The sequence below is a fragment of the Pogoniulus pusillus genome, chromosome 15, assembly GCF_015220805.1.
Source record: "Pogoniulus pusillus isolate bPogPus1 chromosome 15, bPogPus1.pri, whole genome shotgun sequence".
In the NCBI taxonomy this organism is placed as follows: Eukaryota; Metazoa; Chordata; class Aves; order Piciformes; family Lybiidae; genus Pogoniulus; species Pogoniulus pusillus.
In genome coordinates, this window is record NC_087278.1 from 20,278,884 (window position 1) to 20,300,871 (window position 21,988).

The following is a 21,988-nucleotide window of genomic DNA, read 5'->3' on the forward strand; positions in this document are numbered from 1 at the left end:
CATCATTCCCTTCATCCCCCCTGCCAGTAACTGTCCCTGGGTTAATCTGCATCACAAAAAGTCCTGGCTCTACATTTTAGGCATGTGTGCATTACCAATTTTGTTTTCCAGAGCTGCTGGGCACTTGTGGGCTTTAGCACTTCAGTGCCTGCGGGTACCAGGCTGTTTCTGTGCTCAGGCACAGATGCTGGAGTTTGGCTTTATGTGCCTAAGCTTCAAAGCTTTAGTGGAAATGAAGAGCAAAGCACCACAACAAACAGCCTCCCATGCTGGGGAAAGGTCCAGGGAGCTGACTGACAAAACACCAGCAGCCACTTGAAGGGAAAGTCTGAGTAACAGTCCTGCTTCTGGTGGAATTTCCTTCCGTCCCAGATATAAATACACTGTCCTAGTTGGAGTTAACTTTACTCTCCTCTCATCTCCTCTCTTATCTTATTTCCTTTCTCCTTTCCTTTCCTTTTTCCTTTCGTTTCTTTTCCTTGCCCCTTTCCTTTCTTTTCCTTTCCTTTCTCCTTTCTTTTCTTTCCCTTTTTCCTTTCCTTTCTTTTCCTTTCCTTTCTTTTCTTCCCCTTTTTCCTTTCCTTTCCTTTATTTTCTTCCCCTTTTTCCTTTCCTTTCCTTTATTTTCTTCCCCTTTTTCCTTTCCTTTCCTTTCTCCTTTCCTTTTCCCTTTCCTTTCTTTTCCTTTTCCCTTTCCTTTGCTTTTCCCTTTCTTTTCTCCTTTCATTTCTCCTTTCCTTTTCCCTTTTCTTTCTTTTCCTTCCCTTTTTCCTTTCCTTTCTTTTCCTTCCCCCTTTCTTTTTCCCTTTGCTTTCTCCTTTCCTTTTTCCTTCCCTTTTTCCTTTCCTTTCCCATTTCTTTTTTCCTTCCCTTTTTCCTTTCCCCTTTCCTTTCTTTTCCTTTCCCCTTTCCTTTTCCCTTTCCTTTCTTTTCCTTTCCTTTTCTCTTTCCTTTCTCCTTTCCTTTTTCCTTTCATGGCAAAAGTGCATCCAAACCCCCTTTTTATCAGCTAAAGTGCCAAATGTGTGGAGAGGAAAAAAACGTTCCTGGCGCAGGCTTACCCTGGACAGTCTGCACGAACTCCTCATGGCTTTCTCTGCCCTCTTACCCGCGTTCAGACAAGCGAGCAGACCCCGAGAACGTGGAGCTGCACAGACTGGTTGTGGTGGCAAACCATGCTCAGTGTATTTTTTCATTCAAGAACAAATTCAGAGCGTGTCCAGGGGGCTCATTCACCTCACTCAATCTACGCTTCCTTGCCATGAAGGGTTTGTTTCGTTGTAAGCAGGAGGTAAAAGGAACTAACAGAGTCCCTGTTTTCCTGCTACCTGGCCCCATACCTTTCCTAGGTGGCTGAGCAGGTGATAGGAGTGCAGCCTTTCCTTAAGCGAAAGTTATTGGGAGCTGTCACCAACACAAGAAAGGCTGCATATAGCAGGGGATGAACACACTGCAGCCATCGGAGCAGCACTTTGGAGAAGGCAGTTAGTCCCCAGGTGATTTCAGAAGAGGGACCAGGGATAGAGCAGAGCAAAGCAAGCAGGTTCCACGGTAGCAAAACGCTTTTGCTGCCATCAGGGCAGAGTGCAGGACTGTTTGGCACAGACGATGCTGCAGAGCATCTTGCGGACGAGCCTTGAAGCAGTGAGGATGCGGTGCAGCAGCATCGATACCTCGGATCGGCAAGCGTGCTGGGGGTGCTGTGGAGTGGCGTGGGTACGCTGGAGGCGCCTGGGACACTCTCACTCCCGCGGTGGGCATCGTCCAAGGGCAGGCCACGCCTGGCGTGACTGGGTCTGGAGGGGGATGGCCGCGGGAAGACGAACGAGGACGCCCGAGCAGTAGAGTAATCGCTCCCACGAGCGACAGGGGCGACCCCCCGCAGCAGGGTTCCGCCGGCGGGCAGCACGGCCCGGCGCGGATGCTGCCGCGACCCCGCCGTGAGGGGCTGGCCGCGGGCCACGCCGCCGCGGGGCTGAGGCGGCGGCAGGGGGACAGCGCGGCAAGGAGCATGCGTGCGCGGGGGGCGGGAGGAGGAGGAGGGGGAGGAGGGATGGCGCGGGGAGGCGGCCGCTGTTTATGTGCAGCCGGGCGGGCTGCGCCTCAGCAGAGCGCCAGGGGCCGGCGGCCGTCCTGCTGCCCGCCCCGCACCATGCGGGCGCCGCCGCCTCCCCGCGCCGCCGCGGCGGAGGAGCCGGGGCAGCCGGCGCGGCGCCCCGCGCCATGGTGACGGGCTCTGCGCTGGGCTCCCGCAGCCGGGACCGAGCCGCGCCGCCCCCCCACCAGTCGGCGGGCGGGCGGCGCGGCGGGGCGGCGGTGGCGTTGCTGGCGGTGCTGTGCGCCCTCTGCTATGGCAACTCCCTGTGGGGCGAGTTCGTGCACGACGACGTCTGGGCCATCGTAAACAACCCCGACGTGCGGGCGGCCACCCCAGTGGCCGCCGCCTTCGCTAACGACTTCTGGGGCAAGCGGATGGCCGAGAACACCAGCCACAAGTCCTACCGGCCCCTCTGCGTCCTCACCTTCAAGTAAGTGCCGCCGCGGGCCGTGTGGCGCCGCTCCCCGTGCGCTGCGCGCCGTTCCCCCGGCGCCGTTGCTCGGGCCGGCCGGGCTGAGGGAGGCGGCCGGGCTGAGGGAGGCGGCCGGGCTGAGGGAGGCGGCCGGGCTGAGGGAGGCGGCCGGCGCCGAGTCGGGGGTCAGGGGCAGTCCCCCCGGCACGACGCCTGCGGTCCCGCGTTTTCGTGATTCAGCGGTTCTGCCCGCGGCTGTGTGGGACAAGGTGTGCCTGTTGCCGCCGGGGTGGCTTCGCGGCTCAGTGGAGATGGAGACGAGGGATAAGAAGCCGCTGCGGGGGTGCATGCCGCTCTCCCGGCAAGTACCTGCTCCTTCCGCGGTGTGGGAACAGGTGGCGTCGCTTCTTCGGGCTGGCGGGGGGATAGAAGGAAGCGTTTCGGGAAGCTCTTTTGACTGAGAAGGGTGCTCAGACTGAGTTCTCTTTGGGTGCCTCCTTTTTGCCGCCAGTGGTTTTTCTCTGCGATTGAGGGATCATGCCAGCAACTTCCTCGGTGCTGTTTCGAAGCAGCCCCGTAACCATCCCTGCCGTTCTTTTTGCCGCTAAGCAAAAGGGTCTCCGTCAAGGGTACCGCACCGCTGCTTGCAGCCAGCCTGGCAGCTGCAAGCCTCTGATGTCAGTCACGGAGTTCCCTGTCGCTTTCGCCGCGCTTTAGATGTTCCCTGTGTAGCGGAGAGAGTTGGCGAGGAGGAGTTGCGGCTTTGCAGGGATCAAGAGAAGTTGAGCGGTAGCGAAGTAACTGACAGTTAACCATCGCTGCGTTCTAGACGGAAAACCCAGACACCTCTCTGATGCTTCGAGGAGAATAAGGTGTAGCAGACCGTCTGAGTTACAAGTGGTACAGCTTGCCGTGCGTTCCCTTAGCTCGTTCTCGTTTTCGTTCCGTCTGGTGAAACGTAATTTAGTGCTCACAAATGATACGGCTGTTTGCAGGGAGCTCCGGCGAAGGGCTTGTGGAGCTGGGCGATGTTCAGTGCTGGTTTCCCAGTTCAGTTTGTAGGGGATCAGTAGATGCTTATTGCAAAGTTATGACAGGCATAAGGAGCAAACTATATATAGACCGTGGTAAGTATGCCAGGAGGAGGTGTTGCTGGAGCCTGGTTGACTCTGCTGGCTAATTATTTGTTAAAACACCTGATTTATGAATAACACTTAACAAAGTCTGTGACTGTTACATGTTTCTGTGAGGCCAGAGCAGTTTGGGGGGAGTGCAGCAGCACTTTGGCACTGTCGTGGAGCACTTGGCTAGCCTTAGGTTGTAAGGGTGGGCTATGAGCCAAAAGCAGTCGGGATCAGCTAGCTGGAGAAGTAGGGCTGGATGAGCACAGGGTGGCGTGTCCCTGGTAAAGCAAAACCAAACAGCACAAAACCCTGGTCAAGTGAACCATTTTGGGCAGCAGCCTCCCTCCCCTTGAAGGGTCTCTTGGCAGGTTTCTGTAGAGCGAAGGGGGATATAGGCAGCCATGGGTTGAGCTGGGTTTGTGTGCTCAGAGTGCTTTCTCTGTCAGATGTCCAGCCAAACTCTTGCAGTTTGGGGAGCCATCTGAGGAGTTCATTCCTCCAGCAGTACATCTGAGGGCAATTTGAGAGGTAAGCAGACCTGCCTGTGTCACCCCTGACCGCTCTGCCTGTGGTTCTGGACATGACCTCCTAGATCAAGTTGTAGGTCTGAGGTTGCATTGTGCTAATGAGCAAAAGAAGGTTAAACTTTAATGATGGAAAGGAAACCAGATGTGTTTATTTGTCTTGACTCTGAGCTGCTTTTGCCTTTGTTTAAAGGATGTGTGTGTTTAAAATAGATAAATAAATGAAGCCTTAATCTAGGTTTTTCTGGAAATCATAGAATCAAGCAGGTTGGAAGAGACCTCCAAGCTCAGCCAGTCCAACCTAGCACCCAGCCCTGTGTAATCAACTAGACCATGGCACTAAGTGCCTCATCCAGGCTTTGCTTCAACACCTCCAGTGAGTATCATTTCATTCTGGAGTGCTTGTAATAACCATACAGCTAAATCATAGGGTCAGGGTTCACTGCTTGGCATTACACTTTTAACAGGGAAGGAGTCATTTATCTTCCCTGTTTTAAGATGAGGATTATTTTCCACCACATTCCAGATGCCTCCAGTTTCCACATTCTCCCCATTTTGTTCCTGCCAGGAGGGTGTCAGAGGAAGACATTAAGATCTGGGAGGAATGGATCCTTCAGTCTCTGCACTTCCTAAGAGGCTGTGGGGAGCTTCTGCCAGGTGACACTGAGCCTATGGTTGAGCCATGCTCTGCCTGCCTGAGCCCTCTGCCCATACCTTGCTCAGAGGGGATGGTTGTGCTCTGTCCTCCTGCAGAAGGATAAAGGTTTTACCCTGATGCTTAGAAAATGTTCTTCAGAAAGGCACTTTTAAGAGAATGGAAATTAATGTTGTTTGTTAATATTTCCATTAGAATTTATTCTGTCAAACTAGGATGTGTTTTAAAACTGGATGTGCCTTGCAGGATGTTGCTGAGGAAGGGAGGACCAAAGTATTCTGGTACCTTTAACTTTTTAAAGTTGCTTATTGTATTACTTGTTGTGTAAATCAGATCAAATCTTGAGGTTAAATATCCAAGAGATCTCCAAAGTCCATGAACAGCACAGATGTGGGCTGAAATTTATGTCTACAGAACCATCAATCTACAGAAACTTTCTCTCAAGCCTCTTTTCTGTCCTTCATGGCTGTGAAAGTGAGAGGAAGGACTCCTGATCCCACAGCTGAACATATCCTTCATATATGCTACCTATTCTTGACATTATCTCAGTTTAAAAAAGCCATGATCCATCTCAGAAAAATCTTCAGCAGGCAGTGCTGGAATTTTGTAACAGTAGTTCAGTGTCCTTGACAAGTTGGAAATCCTAACTTACAGTCCTTGTTCCTCTAGACTAATCATGGAATCAGGCAGGGTTGAAAGGTACCACAAGGATCAGCCAGTTCCAACCCCCCTGCCATGGGCACAAACATCCTACCCTAGATCAGCCTGGCCTTGAACACCTCCAGCCATGGGGCCTCAACCACCTCCCTGGGCAACCCAGTCCAGCCTCTCACCACTCTCATGCTCAACAACTTCCTCCTCACAGCCACTCTGACTCTCCCCACCTCCAGCTTCGCTCCATTTCCTCCCACTCCTGTCACTATCTGATATCCTGAAAAGTCCTCCCCAGCTTTTTTGTAGCCCCCTTCAGATACTGAAAGGCCACAAGAAGGTCACCTGGGAGCCTCCTCTGCTCCAACCTGCACAACCCCAACTCTCTCAGTCTGCTCACAGCAGAGCTGCTGCAGCCTCTGAGCATCCTCCTGGCCCTGCTCTGGACACTCTCCAGCATCTCCACATCCTTCTTGTAATAGGGGCTCCAGAACTGGACACAGTACTCCAGGTAGGGTCTCAGCAGAGTAGAGAGGGAAATGCTCTGGAGCCAAACAGTGAAAAGAGGTCAAGAATTTGGCATTATTCACACTGGGTCTATCAGTATGAATGATCAGAGGAAAATAGGAGCTGCCTGTGTTACTGGAACCGTGAAGCAAACCTGAAACCAAAGAACTGCTGCATTGTTTTGTCAGTCAACACCAGAAGGAGGAAAAGAAAAGCCTGTGCATGGATTTACTTTTCAGTCAGAGTGTTAAAACTAGTTGGTTCAGAGGCATTCCTTTTACATGTGGGTAACTGTTAGATGGCAGATGTAGCACAACTTCTTGTCTGCCCAGGAGCTGAGATGGTAGGCAGTGACTTGAGACTGGGTCCCCTTCTTCTGTTGCTGCTTGCCTAGGAGAAGAGCCCAACCCCACCCTGGCTACAGCTTCCCTTATGGCAGTTGTAGCCAGCAATGAGCTCTGCCCTGAGCCTCCTCTTCTGCAGGCTGCACACCCTCAGCTCCCTCAGCCTCTCCTCACAGGGCTGTGCTCCAGGCCCCTCACCAGCTTCGTTGCCCTTCTCTGGACACCTTCCAGTACCTCAACATCTCTCTTGAATTGAGGAGCCCAGAACTGGACACAGCACTCAAGGTGTGGCCTGAGCAGTGCTGAGCACAGGGGCAGAAGAACCTCCCTTGTCCTGCTGCCCACACTGCTCCTGAGCCAGCCCAGGATGCCGTTGGCTCTGCTGCCCACCTGGGCACTGCTGCCTCATCTTCAGCTACTCTCTACCAGCTCCCTCTCTGCCTGGCTGCTCTCAGCCACTCTGTCCCCAGCCTGTAGTGCTGCTTGGGGTTGTTGTGGCCAAAGTGCAGAACCCTGCACTTGGCCTTGTTCAGTCTCATCCCATTGGCCTCTGCCCACCCATCCAGCCTGTTCAGGTCCCTCTGCAGGGCTCTCCTACCCTCCAACAGCTCCGCAGCTGCTCCTAGCTTGGTGTCATCTGCAAATTTAGTGATGCTAGACTCAATCCCCTGGTCCATATCATACACATACACATACACAGAATCATAAGATGTTGCACATACATATATGTATTTCTTGGCATCTTCCTTGTTAAATGTTAGGATGTAGGTCACTGGGAATTTCATGTTTAAACTGGCAGCTCTCTGTGTTACACCTTGCCTCCACTAACATGTTCAGTGAACCATCCCCTCAGTAGCACTTTGTCATTCCTTGGTTCCAGTGGTTTTGCAAAAAATACATCTTAGCTGTTGAAGCAGAAGGTGCAATCTTCAGTGTTGCCTCCCTCTCCCTTTCTCCTGTTATCTGCCACATTCTTATCTGGTTAATGTTTTTTTTCCACCCTGGAAGCAAATAGGTGATGGAGATTTGTGCAGACATAGCCTGAAGGTGTTCAGTGGTAGGAAATGGGGAGAGTGAAGCCCTTTAAAAAGCCCTGCTGCCTAAATCCAGAGACTGTTAGTTAGGAATCAGGCTGCTGGTTTTGTGGGTGCTCATAGAACTGGGAGCCCTGTCTGCTCAGTTGCTCTGGTAATGGGGTGCAGGGCACTGCCAAAGCAGATGCTTGTGAGGGACATGTCTCAAGTGACAGCTCCCCAGAAACAAAAGACTGGGTGAAACTGTGACATGTTTGGGCCATGTAGCCCGGAGAGAGACTCAGGAGCATGGTGCTGGACAGAGAAGCACAGGAGATACTTGGTCTTCCTTAAAGGAGGTGGAAGTGACTGTTCACTGGGAATGTGCTTGGCTCTGTGGATAGGGTCTAAGAGAGTCCACTCCAGCTGCTCCTGGGTGGCAAATGTGGCCCAGGAGGAGAGGAGCTGAGGCAGGCAAGCTGTAACAGGGAGCACAGTTCTCCCATGGAAGGAGATCTAAAGACTTTGTGTGCTGAACCATCCTGCTGGTGAGCTGGCTGGGAAGAGAGAGACAGAGATAGGTTTAACAGCCCAGTCCTTCGCTGCGTTCTGCACCGCAGATGACCCTCCAGGTCTGCTGGCTGAGGCTTCTAACCAGTGATGCTTGCTGCAGATGTGGCTAGGAAGTAAATAGGACCCTTCAGCAGTGGTTAAGTATTCTGTGTGAGCACTGAGAGCCTAATGTAAGACTAGTACTGGGGACGGAATGCCTGAGAGCAGCCAGGCAGAAAGGGACTTGGGGGTGCTGGTAGAGAGGAGCTGAACTTGAGCCAGTAGTGTGCCACAGGAGGGTGACAGAGCTGGTGAGGGGCCTGGAGCACAGCCCTGTGAGGAGAGGCTGAGGGAGCTGGGGGTGTGCAGCCTGCAGAATAGGAGGCTCAGGGCAGAGCTCATTGCTGTCTGCAGCTCCCTGCAGGGAGGCTGTAGCCAGGTGGGGTTGGGCTCTTCTGCCAGGCAAGCAGCAACAGATCAAGGGGACACAGTCTCAAGCTGTGGCAGAGGAGGTCTAGGGTGGATGTTCTGAGGAAGTTGTTGACAGAGAGAGTGATTGGCATTGGAATGGGCTGCCCAGGGAGGTGGTGGAGTCCCCATCCCTGTAAGTGTTGAAGCCAAGCCTGGCTGGGGCACTTAGTGCCATGGTCTGGTTGCTTGGCCAGGGCTGGGTGGTAGGTTGGACTGGCTGAGCTTGGAGGTCTCTTCCAACTTGATTGATTCTATTCTACTTATGACTTCAGATTAAAGCCTTAAGCGACTGTGGGCTTGGGTTACCTACTCTGAGTGAATTAATTCACTAGTGCATTGCCAGCTTTCTGATCTCTCTAGTTGCTCAAAGCTGATCTTTCTGTTTTTTCAGCTGTAGCTGTGGCATGAATTTCAGGGAGCTTAAAACCAAAACAACCTTGGGAAGAAAACCAGCCCATAGATTTTCTTTGTTCTTGATTTAACACTGTATTATGATTTGACATCCCAAGGTAATAAAGTGGGGCTATAATGTGTCAAGTTAAACATGCAGTGCACAAGTATTTTCTTCACTCTGTGCATCTGTGCTGGGGCAATGTCACAGTGGTTTTGATGGTGTTTGTATTTCTCTTGTACAATGAAGTCTGTTTTACCCTGGCTGTAGCAGTCAGTCTCCAAATGGTATTGTGATACTTGCCATAAAATTGATGTTGTTTTGGTGTAGCCATATTGAGCAAGTGGAGCTTGTGAAGAGAAGCAGTTGCTTTTACTAGACCAGTCAGAGTATATGGATGTGTTGCTTACAGGAGCAGAGTGCCCTGCTGCCCGCTCAGCTCTAGGAGAATCATAGAGTCAGCCAGGTTGGAAGAGAGCTCCAAGCTCAGCCAGTCCAACCTAGCACCCAGCCCAGTCAACCAGACCATTGCACTAAGTGCCCCAGCCAGGATTTGACTGAACACCTCCCTGGGCAGCCCATTCCAATGCCAATCACTCTCTCTGACAACAACTTCCCCCTAACATCCAGCCTAGACCTGCCCTGGCACAACCTGGGACTGTGTCCCCTTCTTCTCTTGCTGCTTGCCTGGCAGAAGAGACCAACTCCCACCTGGCTACAACCTCCTTTCAAGTAGTTCAGGAGGTACATGTGTCTCCAAAGCTTATTCCAGGTGTGCAGGAGTCCTCTCCCCTCCTTGTCTGGAACATGGTTTATTAGCAAGTATCTGATGGTTCTGGCTGTAGGTTTCAGCTGTGGTTCTCTAGGGAGACTGTCAGGGTTGCTTGCAGTCCCTGGAAGGAGGACAGGACTCCTAGGGAGGGTTAAAGAAAGCTTCTTGCCTGGAGGAGGAGGGCACAGACCTGGCTGGGGTCAGTGCTGACACACAGCCAAGCCCAGTGGTGAGGATCTTGCCCTGGTGGAGAGGTGTGTACAAAACATGTAGGACTTCTGGCTAATCACAGCAGTTTCTTTGAACTCAATAAAATTGGTATCTTGAATTAAAAGCCTTTTGTTATGAGCTGTCTGAAGCTTGTAGGCAGAGTGCCCTTAAAGATTTCCCTGAGATAAATCCAGCTGCACCTTGCTGTGGTTGTGTTTGGTCTCTTTTTAACACCTACCGATTCCAATGGATTTTCTCTCATCCTGTCTCCTATTCCTCTTGTACCAGTGTCAGCCTTAATTTTCTTTAGTCATATTTTACCTAAAAGGCACAGCTTCCAACCAGCCTTCTTCCCCACAGGAGCATCTCTGGCCATGAAAATAAAATGCTCTGGCTGCTGCTGGTTTGCCAAAGGCATTTCTCTGCACTTACTTGCTCTCTTTCTGACTGCTTTGCTGGGCTTTCCCATTTGTTGTCTCTCAGACTTAAAGACAGACAGAGGGTAGGGGGAAATAAAAAAGCTGTTCTCTTTAAGAATAGAAGAGAATCACTTTTAGAAGATAAGAGAATCATCCAGGTTGGAAGAGACCTCCAAGCTCAGCCAGTCCAACCTAGCACCCAGCCCTGGCCAATCAACCAGACCATGGCACTAAGTGCCCCAGCCAGGCTTGGCTTCAACACCTCCAGGCACAGCAACTCCACCACCTCCCTGGGCAGCGCATTCCAATGCCAATCACTCTCTCTGCCAACAACTTCCTCCTAACATTCAGCCTAGACCTGGGCTTCTCAATTCAAGAGAGAAGTTGCAGTACTGGAAGGTGTCCACAGGAGGGCGACAAAGCTGTTGAGGGGCCTGGAGCACAGCCCTGTGAGGAGAGGCTGAGGGAGCTGGGGGTGTGCAGCCTGCAGAAGAGGAGGCTCAGGGCAGAGCTCATTGCTGCCTGCAGCTACCTGAAGGGAGGCTGTAGCCAGGTGGGGTTGGTCTCTGCTGCCAGGCAAGCAGCAACAGAACAAGGGGACCCAGTGTGAAGTTGTGGCAGGGGAGGTCTAGGCTGGATGTTCTGAGGAAGTTGTTAGCAGAGAGAGTGGCATTGGAATGGGCTGCCCAGGGAGGTGGTGGAGTCACCATCCCTGTAAGTGTTGAAGCCAAGCCTGGCTGGGGCACTTAGTTCCATGGTCTGGTTGCTTGGCCAGGGCTGGGTGGTAGGTTGGACTGGCTGAGCTTGGAGGTCTCTTCCAACCTGCTTGATTCTACGATTGTTACTGAAAGAGACAAAGTAATGCTCCGTCTGCTGTGGAGCTGTTCTTCAGACCAAGAGCACTGAAACAGTAAGCATGTAGACTTCTCCTTTCAGTCCACAAGGGGTACTTGTCAGGAGGCAGCAACTGCCATGCACTGAGTTTGACATGTTGTATCACAGTATTATCAGGGTTGGAAGAGACCTCACAGATCATCAAGTCCAACCCTTTACCACAGAGCTCAAGGCCAGACCATGGCACCAAGTGCCACGTCCAGTCCTGCCTTGAACAGCTCCAGGGACGGCGACTCCACCACCTCCCCGGGCAGCCCATTCCAGTGCCCAATGACTCTCTCAGTGAAGAACTTTCTCCTCACCTCCAGCCTAAATCTCCCCTGGCGCAGCCTGAGGCTGTGTCCTCTTGTTCTGGTGCTGGCCACCTGAGAGAAGAGAGCAACCTCCTCCTGGCCACAACCACCCCTCAGGTAGTTGTAGACAGCAATAAGGTCTGCCCTGAGCCTCCTCTTCTCCAGGCTAACCAATCCCAGCTCCCTCAGCCTCTCCTTGTAGGGCTTGTGCTCAAAGTCTCTCACCAGCCTCGTCGCCCTTGTCTATTGATGGAAATCCTGACCAGCTGTAAGGAAAGTAACCAGCCAACCAGGTTGATTCTGTGACTCTGTGATCCCTGTTACAGCAGGAGTAACAAGCCCCTTAAGCCTTGTTGTCCCTTGAATCCGGAGGCATTGTGCTGTGCTGTGAAAAGATTTATCAGTGCAAACCAGCACCAAGTGCTGATGCACTGCGGTAGAAACTCTGCCTGCTTCTGCTGGCCGTTGCATGAGCACTGCTGCAAAAGGGACTCTCTTTTGGGGTACTGCTACAGCTTTTTCATGAATCTTTGAGCTGTTTCCACACAGCTTTAACCATCATTGCTGCTGGTGAAGCTGCACTGCTTTAGCAGTGCAGATGCTCCTTTTCTTGGCACGCTGTAGGTGCATCTGTGGAGCTCATAAGGAGATTTCACTGAGCACTGAAATCAGGCACTAGTTTGCATGAAGTGTGCTCTCTCTATATATAGCACAATTCCAAAGGGAAGGGAAGATCACAGGGAACTGAACCCATCCTTGTGTGGTAGATGAAGTTCTCTAAGTCTGCAGGTGAGCCTTGTTGTATAAGAACCGTGGGGGGCTTATGAGATGTGGGATGCTCTGAGACTTGCCATTAAGTGTTGCCTGTTCTAACAAATTGCCATGATTGTCCTCTGTGTTTTTCTGTTTCATCACACATCTGGGGGGGGGGTTTGTTAGTCTTTTGGAAATAATAAACCAGATTAAACTAAACACGAGCAGCCCAGGGATAATAACCCGAGTCTATAAAAAGAGAAACTCCAATTAGGATTTACAATATTATTAAATCATAAAGAGGCTTGGGGAGGAAGAAAAAATGAAGCTTGAATGAGTCTTTGTGCATACAAGTGGTAAAAGGCCTGGGGGTGTTAGTGATTATGTGCTGTAACTGGAGATGTGTGGGATTTGTCTGGGAGCTCACACTTCAGTGGTGTACACCTTCATCCTCTGGGCCTGCGGGGATGAAGTCACCAAATACCACTTGATGTCTGGACCCTCTGATGGGGAATTTCTTACCCAGGGAGATGTGTTCTGCATGATTGCTTATCTAGAGGAGGAGTTAAGTGCCTGTGGCTTCAGGATAGCACAGTGCACAGGCACTGGAATGAGCTGCCCAGGGAGGTGGTGGAGTCACCCACCCTGGATGTGTTTAAGGGTCCTTTGGCTGTGGTGCTTGGGGATGTGGTTTAAGGTGAATCTTGTAGAGTAGGGTTCTAGGTTGGACTTGGTGATCCTGGGGGGCTTTGTCAGCCTGGATGTTTCTGTGATTCTCTGATGACTGCTTGTGGGCAGTTACCAGCTGATTTTGCAGTGCATATCAGTAGGCTGTAAGAGGAAAGGGTTGGTATGTGCTTGAGCAGAAATAGACAACAAGCCAATAGCTGCCAGATTACCAGAGATAACAACAGGGTCTGGGAGCTTTCTGGTTCTGTGAAATGCCATTCTTCAAACCAGGTGGCTGATCTTCCCAGAGAGAGTGGTTGGCATTGGAATGGGCTGCCCAGGGAGGTGGTGGGGTCACCATCCCTAGAAGTGTTCCAGCAAAGCCTGGCTGAGGCACTTAGAGCCGTGGTCTGGTTGATGGGACAGGGCTGGGTGTTAGGTTGGACTGAATAACCTTGGAGGTCTCTTCCACCCTGCTTGATTTTATATGATCTAAGTGATCAGCTGAGGGCACTGACAAGTGTTGCTTATTCTTTTAAGAGTAGAAGTGATTCATTTTCTTCTGGAGAGCTCTTGTACAAGCTCTGCTCAATGAATCTTCAGCAGCTGGTGCCTGTAAAAGGTTTTTTTTTCCCAAAGAGAGTAGCTATGTAATTGCTTTCCCTGGAATGGACAGTTGGAAATGGAAATGCTGCTGTAGGTGGCAAGGAAAACTACACTGCTGTGCCTGGAAAACATCCAACTGCCTTAACAGAATCTAGGAATTTCTGTGTGGGGCATATGCTTCTGATTTTGGTGTCTCCTGCTGGGGCCTGTAGTTCTGGCAGTGCTCTGCCTTGTGTGTGCCAGGCTGAACCGAATGCATGCTGCAGGGTTTGCTCTTGGCTCAAGAGGCTGGAGATGTTTCACTGCAACCTTCTCTGCCCTAATGAGGCAAATGATCAATGGCCAGGCTGGATGAGGCACTAGACACAGCCTCATCTAGTGTGAGGTGTCCCTGCCTGTGGCACAGGGTTGGAACTAGCTGATCCTTGTTGTCCCTTCCAACCCTGACTGATGCTATGATTTCCAGCAGAGGTGTTGAAGTAAGGCAAAACTCTTCTCTCCAGTCTTTTGCAGAGGATTCCCCTGAGGAAAGACCTTGTCTGAGATGGAGTCTCCTCTTTCAAGTGCCTCCATTCCTAGGACTGTTGTCACTTCCTTTATCCAGCATTGTAGGAAAGTATTTGCAAGCTTCTCTGCAGCCCAGGCACTGGTTGGCTTTCTGGGTGCATGAGGAGAAGTGTGACCAGCAGGGCCAGGGAGGTGATTCTCCCCCTCTGCTCTGCTCTGCTGAGACCCCACCTGGAGTACTGCATCCAGCTCTGGAGTCCCTATGACAAGAGGGCTGTGGAGATGCTGGAGAGTGTCCAGAGCAGGGCCAGGAGGATGCTCAGAGGCTGCAGCAGCTCTGCTGTGAGCACAGCCTGAAAGAGTTGGGGCTGTGCAGGTTGGAGCAGAGGAGGCTCCCAGGTGACCTTCTTGTGGCCTTCCAGCATCTGAAGGGAGCTACAAAAAAGCTGGGGAGGGACTTTTGAGGCTGTGAGGGAGTGCCAGGAGTGGGGGGAATGGAGCAAAGCTGGAGGTGGGGAGAGTCAGAGTGGAGGTGAGGAGGAAGTTGTTGAGCATGAGAGTGGTGAGAGGCTGGCATGGGTTGCCCAGGGAGGTGGTTGAGGCCCCATGGCTGGAGGTGTTTGAGGCCAGGCTGGCTGAGGCTGTGTGCAGCCTGCTCTAGGGTAGGGTGTCCCTGGGCATGGCAGGGGGATTGGCACTGGCTGCTCCTTGTGGTCCCTTCCAACCTGACTGATTCTGTGATTCTATGATCCTGTCATTACAAGAACTTGTCACTAGTCCCTCCCCAGCCTTCCTGTAGCCCCTTTCAGATGCTGAAAGGTCACTCCAAGATGTCTTCAAAGTGATTTTTTTTTATTACACATCCCTTGCTGCTTTCTTGCTGAGGAGTTGCTCTGCAGTAGAGTGTATTTGGCTCTTCCTGGCAGGATGAATTACTTCTTTCCCCCCACGGGTGTGTGAGGGTGGTGGGGAGCATTGCAAAGGTCTTGTGACTTGGATTAGAGCTCTTTGGAGCCCCAGAATGGCTCACCTGTGTGATGTGCAATAAATGAAGCCCCTGCTAGGGTTTCAAAATCATTCTGTTGGGATTGTTTTCAGGACAAATTAATGTTTCCTTCATTGCCCTGTGGCCTCATTTCTTATCATAAAGAGCTTTAGCAGCAAGAAACACTGGTGCAAGTGTAGCACCTGCACACGTTCACATGGAGTTTTCATGGGCCACCAAAGATGGTATTTAAAGCACACAGTGAGGGCTGCCTGCTGCCAGATTTTGCTATTCAATGCAAAGCTTGGTTGGGTTTTTCCTAGCTCTGTGGGATTTGGCTGGTTTGGAGATTTGTTTGGTGTTGTTTGTGTTTGGTTTTGTTTTTCTTGTCACAGAATGGCAGAATGCCAGGGGCTAGAAGGGACCTCAAAGGCTCAGCCAGTGCAATCTGCCCTGCCAGAGCAGGAGCACCTAAGGTAGATCACACAGGAAGGCATCCAGGCAGGTTTTGAATATCTCCAGAGAGGGAGACTCCACAACCCCCTGGGCAGCCTGTGCCAGGGCTCTGTCACTTCAGTGAGATTTCACAGGGTGATAGCCAAGCTGTGAGGCTGATGGTTGTGCATAGCTCTGATGCTCAAGTCCTGGAATCAAGCAGCTTGGAAGAGACCTCCAAGCTCATCCAGTCCAACCTAGCACCCAGCCCTGGCCAGTCAACCAGACCATGGCACTAAGTGCCCCAGCCAGGCTTGGCTTCAACACCTCCAGGCACGGTGACTCCACCACCTCCCTGGGCAGCCCATTCCAATGCCAATCACTCTCTCTGCCAACAACTTCCTCCTAACATCCAGCCTAGACCTGCCCTGGCACAGCTTTGAGGCTGTCCCCCCTTGTTCTGTTGCTGCTTGCCTGGCAGAAGAGACCAATCCTACCTGGCTGCAGCCTCCCTTCAGGGAGTTGTAGACAGCAATGAGGTCTATCCTGAGCCTCCTCCTCTCCAGGCTGCACACCCCCAGCTCCCTCAGCCTCTCCTCACAGGGCTGTGCTCCAGGCCCCTCACCAGCTTTGCTGCCCTTCTCTGGACACATTCCAGTCCCTCATCTTTCTAGAATTGAGGAGCCCAGAACTGGACACACTTTGAATCAGCCAGGTTTGGAAGGGACCACAAGGATCATCTAGTGCCATGGGCAGGGACACCTCACACTACATCAGGCTGTCCAGAGCCTCATCCAACCTGTCCTTAAACACCTCCAGGGATGGGACTTCAGCCAGCTCCCTGGGCAACCCGTCCTAGAGCCTCACCACCCTCATGGTGAAGAACTTTTTCCTAGCACCCAGTCTGAATCTACCTCCAGTCTAGTAACTGTTCCATGTGTTTCCTTGCAGGTTAAACATATTGCTGGCTGGTATGAACCCCTTCTACTTCCATGCAGTGAATGTGACTTTGCACTGGCTGGTGACTCTTGTGCTGATGTACACTTGTGACAGAGCTGTCTTCAAGGACTGTCGCCTCGCTTTTGTCACGGCCCTCTTCTTTGCTGTGCATCCCATTCACACTGAGGCTGTAAGTATGTCACACCAAAGGGGGCAATGTTAAAAAGGGGGTGACAGAAAAGCTAAACATAAATGCAGCCTTAAAAATATTCCTTTAGTATTAGGAGAAGAAGAAATCTGAGTCTTGCAGAGGGCAATGAGCATGGTTAGGGGACTGGAGCACTGCCTGAGGAGGAGAGGCTGAGGGACCTGGGGCTGTTTAGGCTGGAGAAAAGAAGGCTGAGAGGGGATTTAAGCAGTGTTTATAAACATCTGAGGGCTGGGGGTCAGGAGGGGGAGGAGAGGCTCTGCTCACTGCTCCCTGGGATGAAACAAGGAGCAATGCATGGAAGCTGCAGCACAAGATGGGGAAATTCTTTCACTTCATTTCAACACAACGGGGAACTTCTTGACTGTAAGGGTCCCAGAGCACTGGAACAGGCTGCCTAGAGAGGTTGTGGAGCCTTTCCAGGCCTGTCTGGATGTGTCCCTGTGTGACCTGAGTGAGATTGTATGGTCCTGCTGTGGCAGGAGGGTTGGACTCTATAATCTCCTTGGGTCTCTTCCAACCCCTGACATCCTGTGATGCCTGTGATCCTGTGATGCAGAATATAGCACTTGTGGTCTTTGCTGTGGAGGAGCAAAAATGGGAATGTACTGTGTTTCAAATGATGTGCAGGAGTCATTAAGGACAAAATGAATTCAGTGCTTGCCATCCTTCTGCTCTGACGTTAAACTTTAATTGGTGGTGCTAATCGGTGATGCTGGAACAAGAAGGCAGCCTGATGGAAATGTTGAGTCTTCTGAAGCCAAAGAGCTCAGTGAAGCTCTCTCTCATGCTGGGACATTGTTGCATATCTTCAGTCACCTTCTGTAGTCATGAATTTAAGGGGGAGAAAGCGAAGGGAGTGTTCCCATTCTGGAGGAGAGCACTTAGAGGTGATGTGACCTGTGGATGAATTTAATGTTGATTTCAATCAAAAGGTAAGAGGATCGTCTTCAGGGAAAAAAACATTGTTGGCTTAATAAATCATAGAATCAAGCAGGTTGGAAGAGACCTCCAAGCTCAGCCAGTCCAACCTAGCACCCAGCCCTGGCCAATCAATCAGACCATGGCACTAAGTGCCCCAGCCAGGCTTGGCTTCAACACCTTCAGGGACGGCGACTCCACCACCTCCCTGGGCAGCCCATTCCAATGCCAATCACTCTCTCTGACAACAACTTCCTCAGAACATCCAGCCTAGACCACCCCTGGCACAACTTGAGACTGTGTCCCCTTGTTCTGTTGCTGCTTGCCTGGGAGAAGAGCCTATCTGAGGGATGTTCAGACCTAATGTTTCAGACCAGCTCCTGGGAGAAACATGTTCCTGCTGTAACGTTTGAATCTTTGTCTTCCAATCACTTCCCACAGTCTGGATCCCTTTTCTGACAATAATAGAGATCCAGCAAAGGGACACTGGAAGAGAAGCCTCATTGGCTTTTCTTTGGCCACCTCACTGCCAAATGGAATCATGGAATCAACCAAGTTGGAAGAGACCTCCAAGCTCATCCAGTCCAACCTGGCACCCAGCCCTGGCCAATCAATCAGACCATGGCACTAATTGCCTCATCCAGCACCCAGGACTGCAGGTGGGGTCTGAGGAGAGCAGAGCCAAGGGGCAGAATCTCCTCCCTTGCCCTGCTGCCCACACTGCACTTGCTGCAGCCCAGCACAGGGTTGCTGTCTGGGCTGCACTCACACTGCAGGCTCATGTTAAGCTTTTCATTCACCCCAGACCACCAGGTCCTTTTCCTCAGGGCTGCTCTCAGCCATTTGCCACCCAGCCTGGAGTTGTGCTTGGGCTATGAAATGCTGAAGTGCTGGATACAGCTTAATTATGAAATCTCTCCTCTTTGGAGATTACAGAAGTCCTTTTATTTGCTTTTTGGACGTATTTCAGGTCTTTATGAAGAAATGATTTGTAACAAAGAGTGTTTGTGCATTCTTTGCCATAAAAAGATTTGATTAATGAATATGTAGGAAAAAATCCTCCCTTAAACTGAGATTATTCAGGAAGAATAATTTCCATACTGCTCTACCCCTTTTTGGTAATCAAGTAGTAATTATTAACTCATCCATATATGATACATCTGCTCCAAAGGATCTCTTTGGCTAAGAAATGTGTTCTGGGGAGTTGGACACAGTGTTGCTTTGAGCCTTATTACATGGAATTAAAACAGGTCCCCCAAACTGGCATTTCCCTATGCAAAGTTACTTAATAGGAAAGCAAAGAATGACTTCACTGTTGGCTTCCTCCTTTGTTTTGGCAAGTAAGAAAGCTGAGACTAAACAGAGCATATCTGTCTACAGATATGGAGAGTTGCTCTCTACAGCTACCTGAAGGGAGGCTGTAGCCAGGTGGGGTTGGGCTCTTCTGCCAGGCAAGCAGCAGCAGAACAAGGGGACAGTCTCAAGTTGTGGCAGGGGAGGTCTAGGCTGGATGATCTTCAAGGTCTCGTCCAACCTGGTTGATTCTATGGATGTTAGGAGGAAGTTGTTGGCAGAGAGAGTGACTGGCATTGGAATGGGCTGCCCAGGGAGGTGGTGGAGTTGCCATCCCTTGAAGTGTTTAAAGCCTGGCTGGGGCACTTAGTGCCATGGTCTGGTTGATTGGCCAGGGCTGGGTGCTAGGTTGGACTGGATGAGCTTGGAGGGCTCTTCCAACATGCTTGGTTCTATGATTCTGTGCTTCCAGAGTAGAGAAGTTCTGCCTGTTTTAGTAGTGCTTCCTCTTGATATCCTATACCCACCCAGTATCACTTCACTGTGTTGAGGGAGGATAACACTGCCAGGTAAAAAGCTTAAAATAGCAGCACTTAGCATGGGTTGTTGGGACAGTCACTGAACAAGCATGCCTTATATGTGCTTTTACACCTCCTTGTCTCTTTTTCCTTTCAGGTAACAGGTATAGTAGGCAGAGCAGATGTCCTTGCCTGTCTACTCTTTCTGTTGGCTTTTCTCTCCTATAATAGGTATGGATCTTTGCTTTACTGCTTGTGTCATGAAATGCTCAGTCTGGGGAGGAGACAAAGGGGAAACCTGTCAGTTTTTGCATGAGTACTTCCCCAGCACTGCTGTGTGGAAGTGCATTGACCTCAGCCACAGTGCCAAATAAGAGCAAGTAACCAGAAGAGGAGCCAGCATTTAAGATGCCCTCTGTTGCTGCTACAGGTGACCATACACCAGAACAGGTCCTGCAGAGCTGAAAATGACAAAGAAATGTTTAAAGCTCAAGTCAGATTGTCTGTACATAGAGTGGAGAATGGACAGATGTGCTGCCTCTCTGGGACTCTGAAATGCCTACCCTGGGGCAGTTAAGGACTGTGTCTAGACCATTAAGTAGTCTTTGGCCTATGAAAACTTGGCCATATCTGCTGATCTGTGCCCTAAAAATGGAACTAAGCAAATACAGATAAAGAAGTAGCTTTACTCAGAGGGGCTTCTGCCCCTGTTTCTTTTAGGAGTGGCATCATGTTGGCATGGTCACAAGGAAGAGCTGCACAAGGGCAAACTGCTTCCATCCCTCCTGGGCCCTTTGGCAGAAATCTGTGCTGAAGGACCAACAATCCTTTGTCAGAAGGATGACAAGGCATGAAACTGACAGCGACCCTGCAGGAATCCCCTGGTTCCTGCTTGCCTCCTTCCCTCTCAGGGGGGCTTGCTGCTCAGTCTGTTAGTCATTAGGACACGTTTTTGACTCAGGGTGGGGATGCATGGAGGAGTTTTTGCTTGCCTTGTGTCACAGCAGGAGAATTCAGCACACGTCTGCAGAGGAGGGAAAGCAGCTGCTGCTTTGCTGCTCTTGCTGTGTTTTTCTTGTCATGTTTTTGGTCCACTTTATGCATCTACTTGTCTTATTTTTTCCCCCCTCCTTATCTCAAATCTTTGGTGAACTCCTAAGTGTTTGTGTTTTCCCTTCCTGGCCTGTGTCTAGATCTGTCCTCATTAATCAGTGAACAGTGCAGATTGTTCATGTCACTCAATACCAGCATCTTAAGACAGCATCTCAGTGCTTGTGTGAATGTGTTAAAGGTGCAAATAACAGAGCAGCTGAAATATGTCTATCAACTCTAATTTTCAGGAGTGTGGATCAGCTTTATGTTGGGGAACATTTCCCTCCCACTGCCTCCCCATTCTTCTTGCTGCTGAGTTTATTCCTTGGGACATGTGCAATGCTGGTCAAAGAGACTGGAGTCACCGTGTTCGGTGTTTGCTTGCTTTATGACTTCTTTTCCCTCTCCTGCAGTGGAATCAAACTGTGAGTACTTTGCTGTGCTTTCCAGTTGGTGCAGCCTGTATTACATAGAGCACTTGGGGAGCTGGCCTTGACCTGTACACCTCTGGTGAATTTGGAGGACACCAAGGTGTTCTCCTGGGTTGTTTGTGTGTGTTTGAGTGTTGGGTTAACTTATTTTCTTCTTTATCTGTTCAAGTTGGGTGGGTTTTTTTTGTTGCTTTTTCACTCTGCTGCCTCATTGATGACTTTTGCTTAGTAGCTGGTCCAGATGTGAAGAACTGATCTCTAAACTGCTCAGTTGACTCTGGCAAGACCAACATTGATTTTATTTTCATGGAATCATAGAATCAAGCAGGTTGGAAGACACCTCCAAGCTCATCCAGTCCAACCTGGCACCCAGCCCTATATTTCTAGCAACAAAACCCTAGCAACAGAATGAGGGGACACAGGCTCAAGTTGTGCCAGGGCAGGTCCAGGCTGGATGTTCTGAGGAAGTTGTTGGCAGAGAGAGTGATTGGCATTGGAATGGGCTGCCCAGGGAGGTGGTGGAGTTGCTGTGCCTTGAGGTGTTGAAGCCAAGCCTGGCTGGGGCACTTAGTGCCATGGTCTGGTTGCTTGGCCAGGGCTGTGTGCTAGGTTGGACTGGCTGAGCTTGGAGGTCTCTTCTGACCAGGTTGATTCTGTGGTTCATTATTTCTGTGGCTGGGATGTCAGATGAAGTACAGTGTTGTGAGTTCCATACCAGGTTGTGCTGTTTTCACAGCCTTCGACCTTTTAACAATTAAATGTGATAATGAAAATTCCCTTTCTTTCTCTTTTTCCCTGTGCTTTCCCCCTCTTACCTCTCTGTCTGTAAGCAGGAGAAATGGAGGCACCCACCAGACAGCTGCCTGGCAGCCTGTGGCTCCCTCCTCTGGCTCGCTGCAGGTCTCTCTGGCTGGCCGGGAGAACGGGAAGCATCGCTTTGCCCACCGGGGCGCCTGGAGCTCCTGCCACCCTCCACCACCCGAGGAGCAGCAGACTGCTGGCCTTTCTGTGCCTGGCAAAGCCATGTGGGCCATTTGGAGGTACTTCCACTCCCCTGGGGTTTAATTTGTAGCTGATCTTACCTTACAGTGTGAAGCCATTGGCTTTGGTGTAGCCATTTTTATCCTGAAATGTGCTCTTATTTTTTATGGTGCTGCTAGAGAGGGAAGGGAGAAGGAGGGAGGAAAATTGAGGGAAGAAAGAAAAGGGAAACAAAAAGTTCACTTCTCCAACTGCAAGACTGTATCTGAATTATAGAGCCAGGTGCAGGACCTTACCCTTGGACTTGTTGCCTGTCATGA

General features: G+C 50.9%; 1 protein-coding gene across 2 annotated transcripts in view; it reads left to right on the top strand.

Moving 5' to 3' along the window:
* The first annotated feature begins 2,278 nt into the window (after positions 1-2,278).
* Positions 2,279-21,988, top strand: part of TMTC1 (transmembrane O-mannosyltransferase targeting cadherins 1) — a 99,079-nt gene continuing 79,369 nt past the window's right edge. Inside the window, exons 1-5 of one of the 2 annotated variants that reach the window (XM_064155638.1) lie at positions 2,279-2,528; positions 16,237-16,414; positions 19,322-19,395; positions 20,505-20,681; positions 21,521-21,727. In XM_064155638.1, the coding sequence (XP_064011708.1) occupies positions 2,473-2,528; positions 16,237-16,414; positions 19,322-19,395; positions 20,505-20,681; positions 21,521-21,727 (692 nt within the window). In that variant the 5' untranslated portion in view covers positions 2,279-2,472. Of the gene's footprint in view, positions 2,529-16,236; positions 16,415-19,321; positions 19,396-20,504; positions 20,682-21,517; positions 21,728-21,988 lie in introns of both variants that reach the window. The other variant, XM_064155639.1, reaches the window with a different exon arrangement.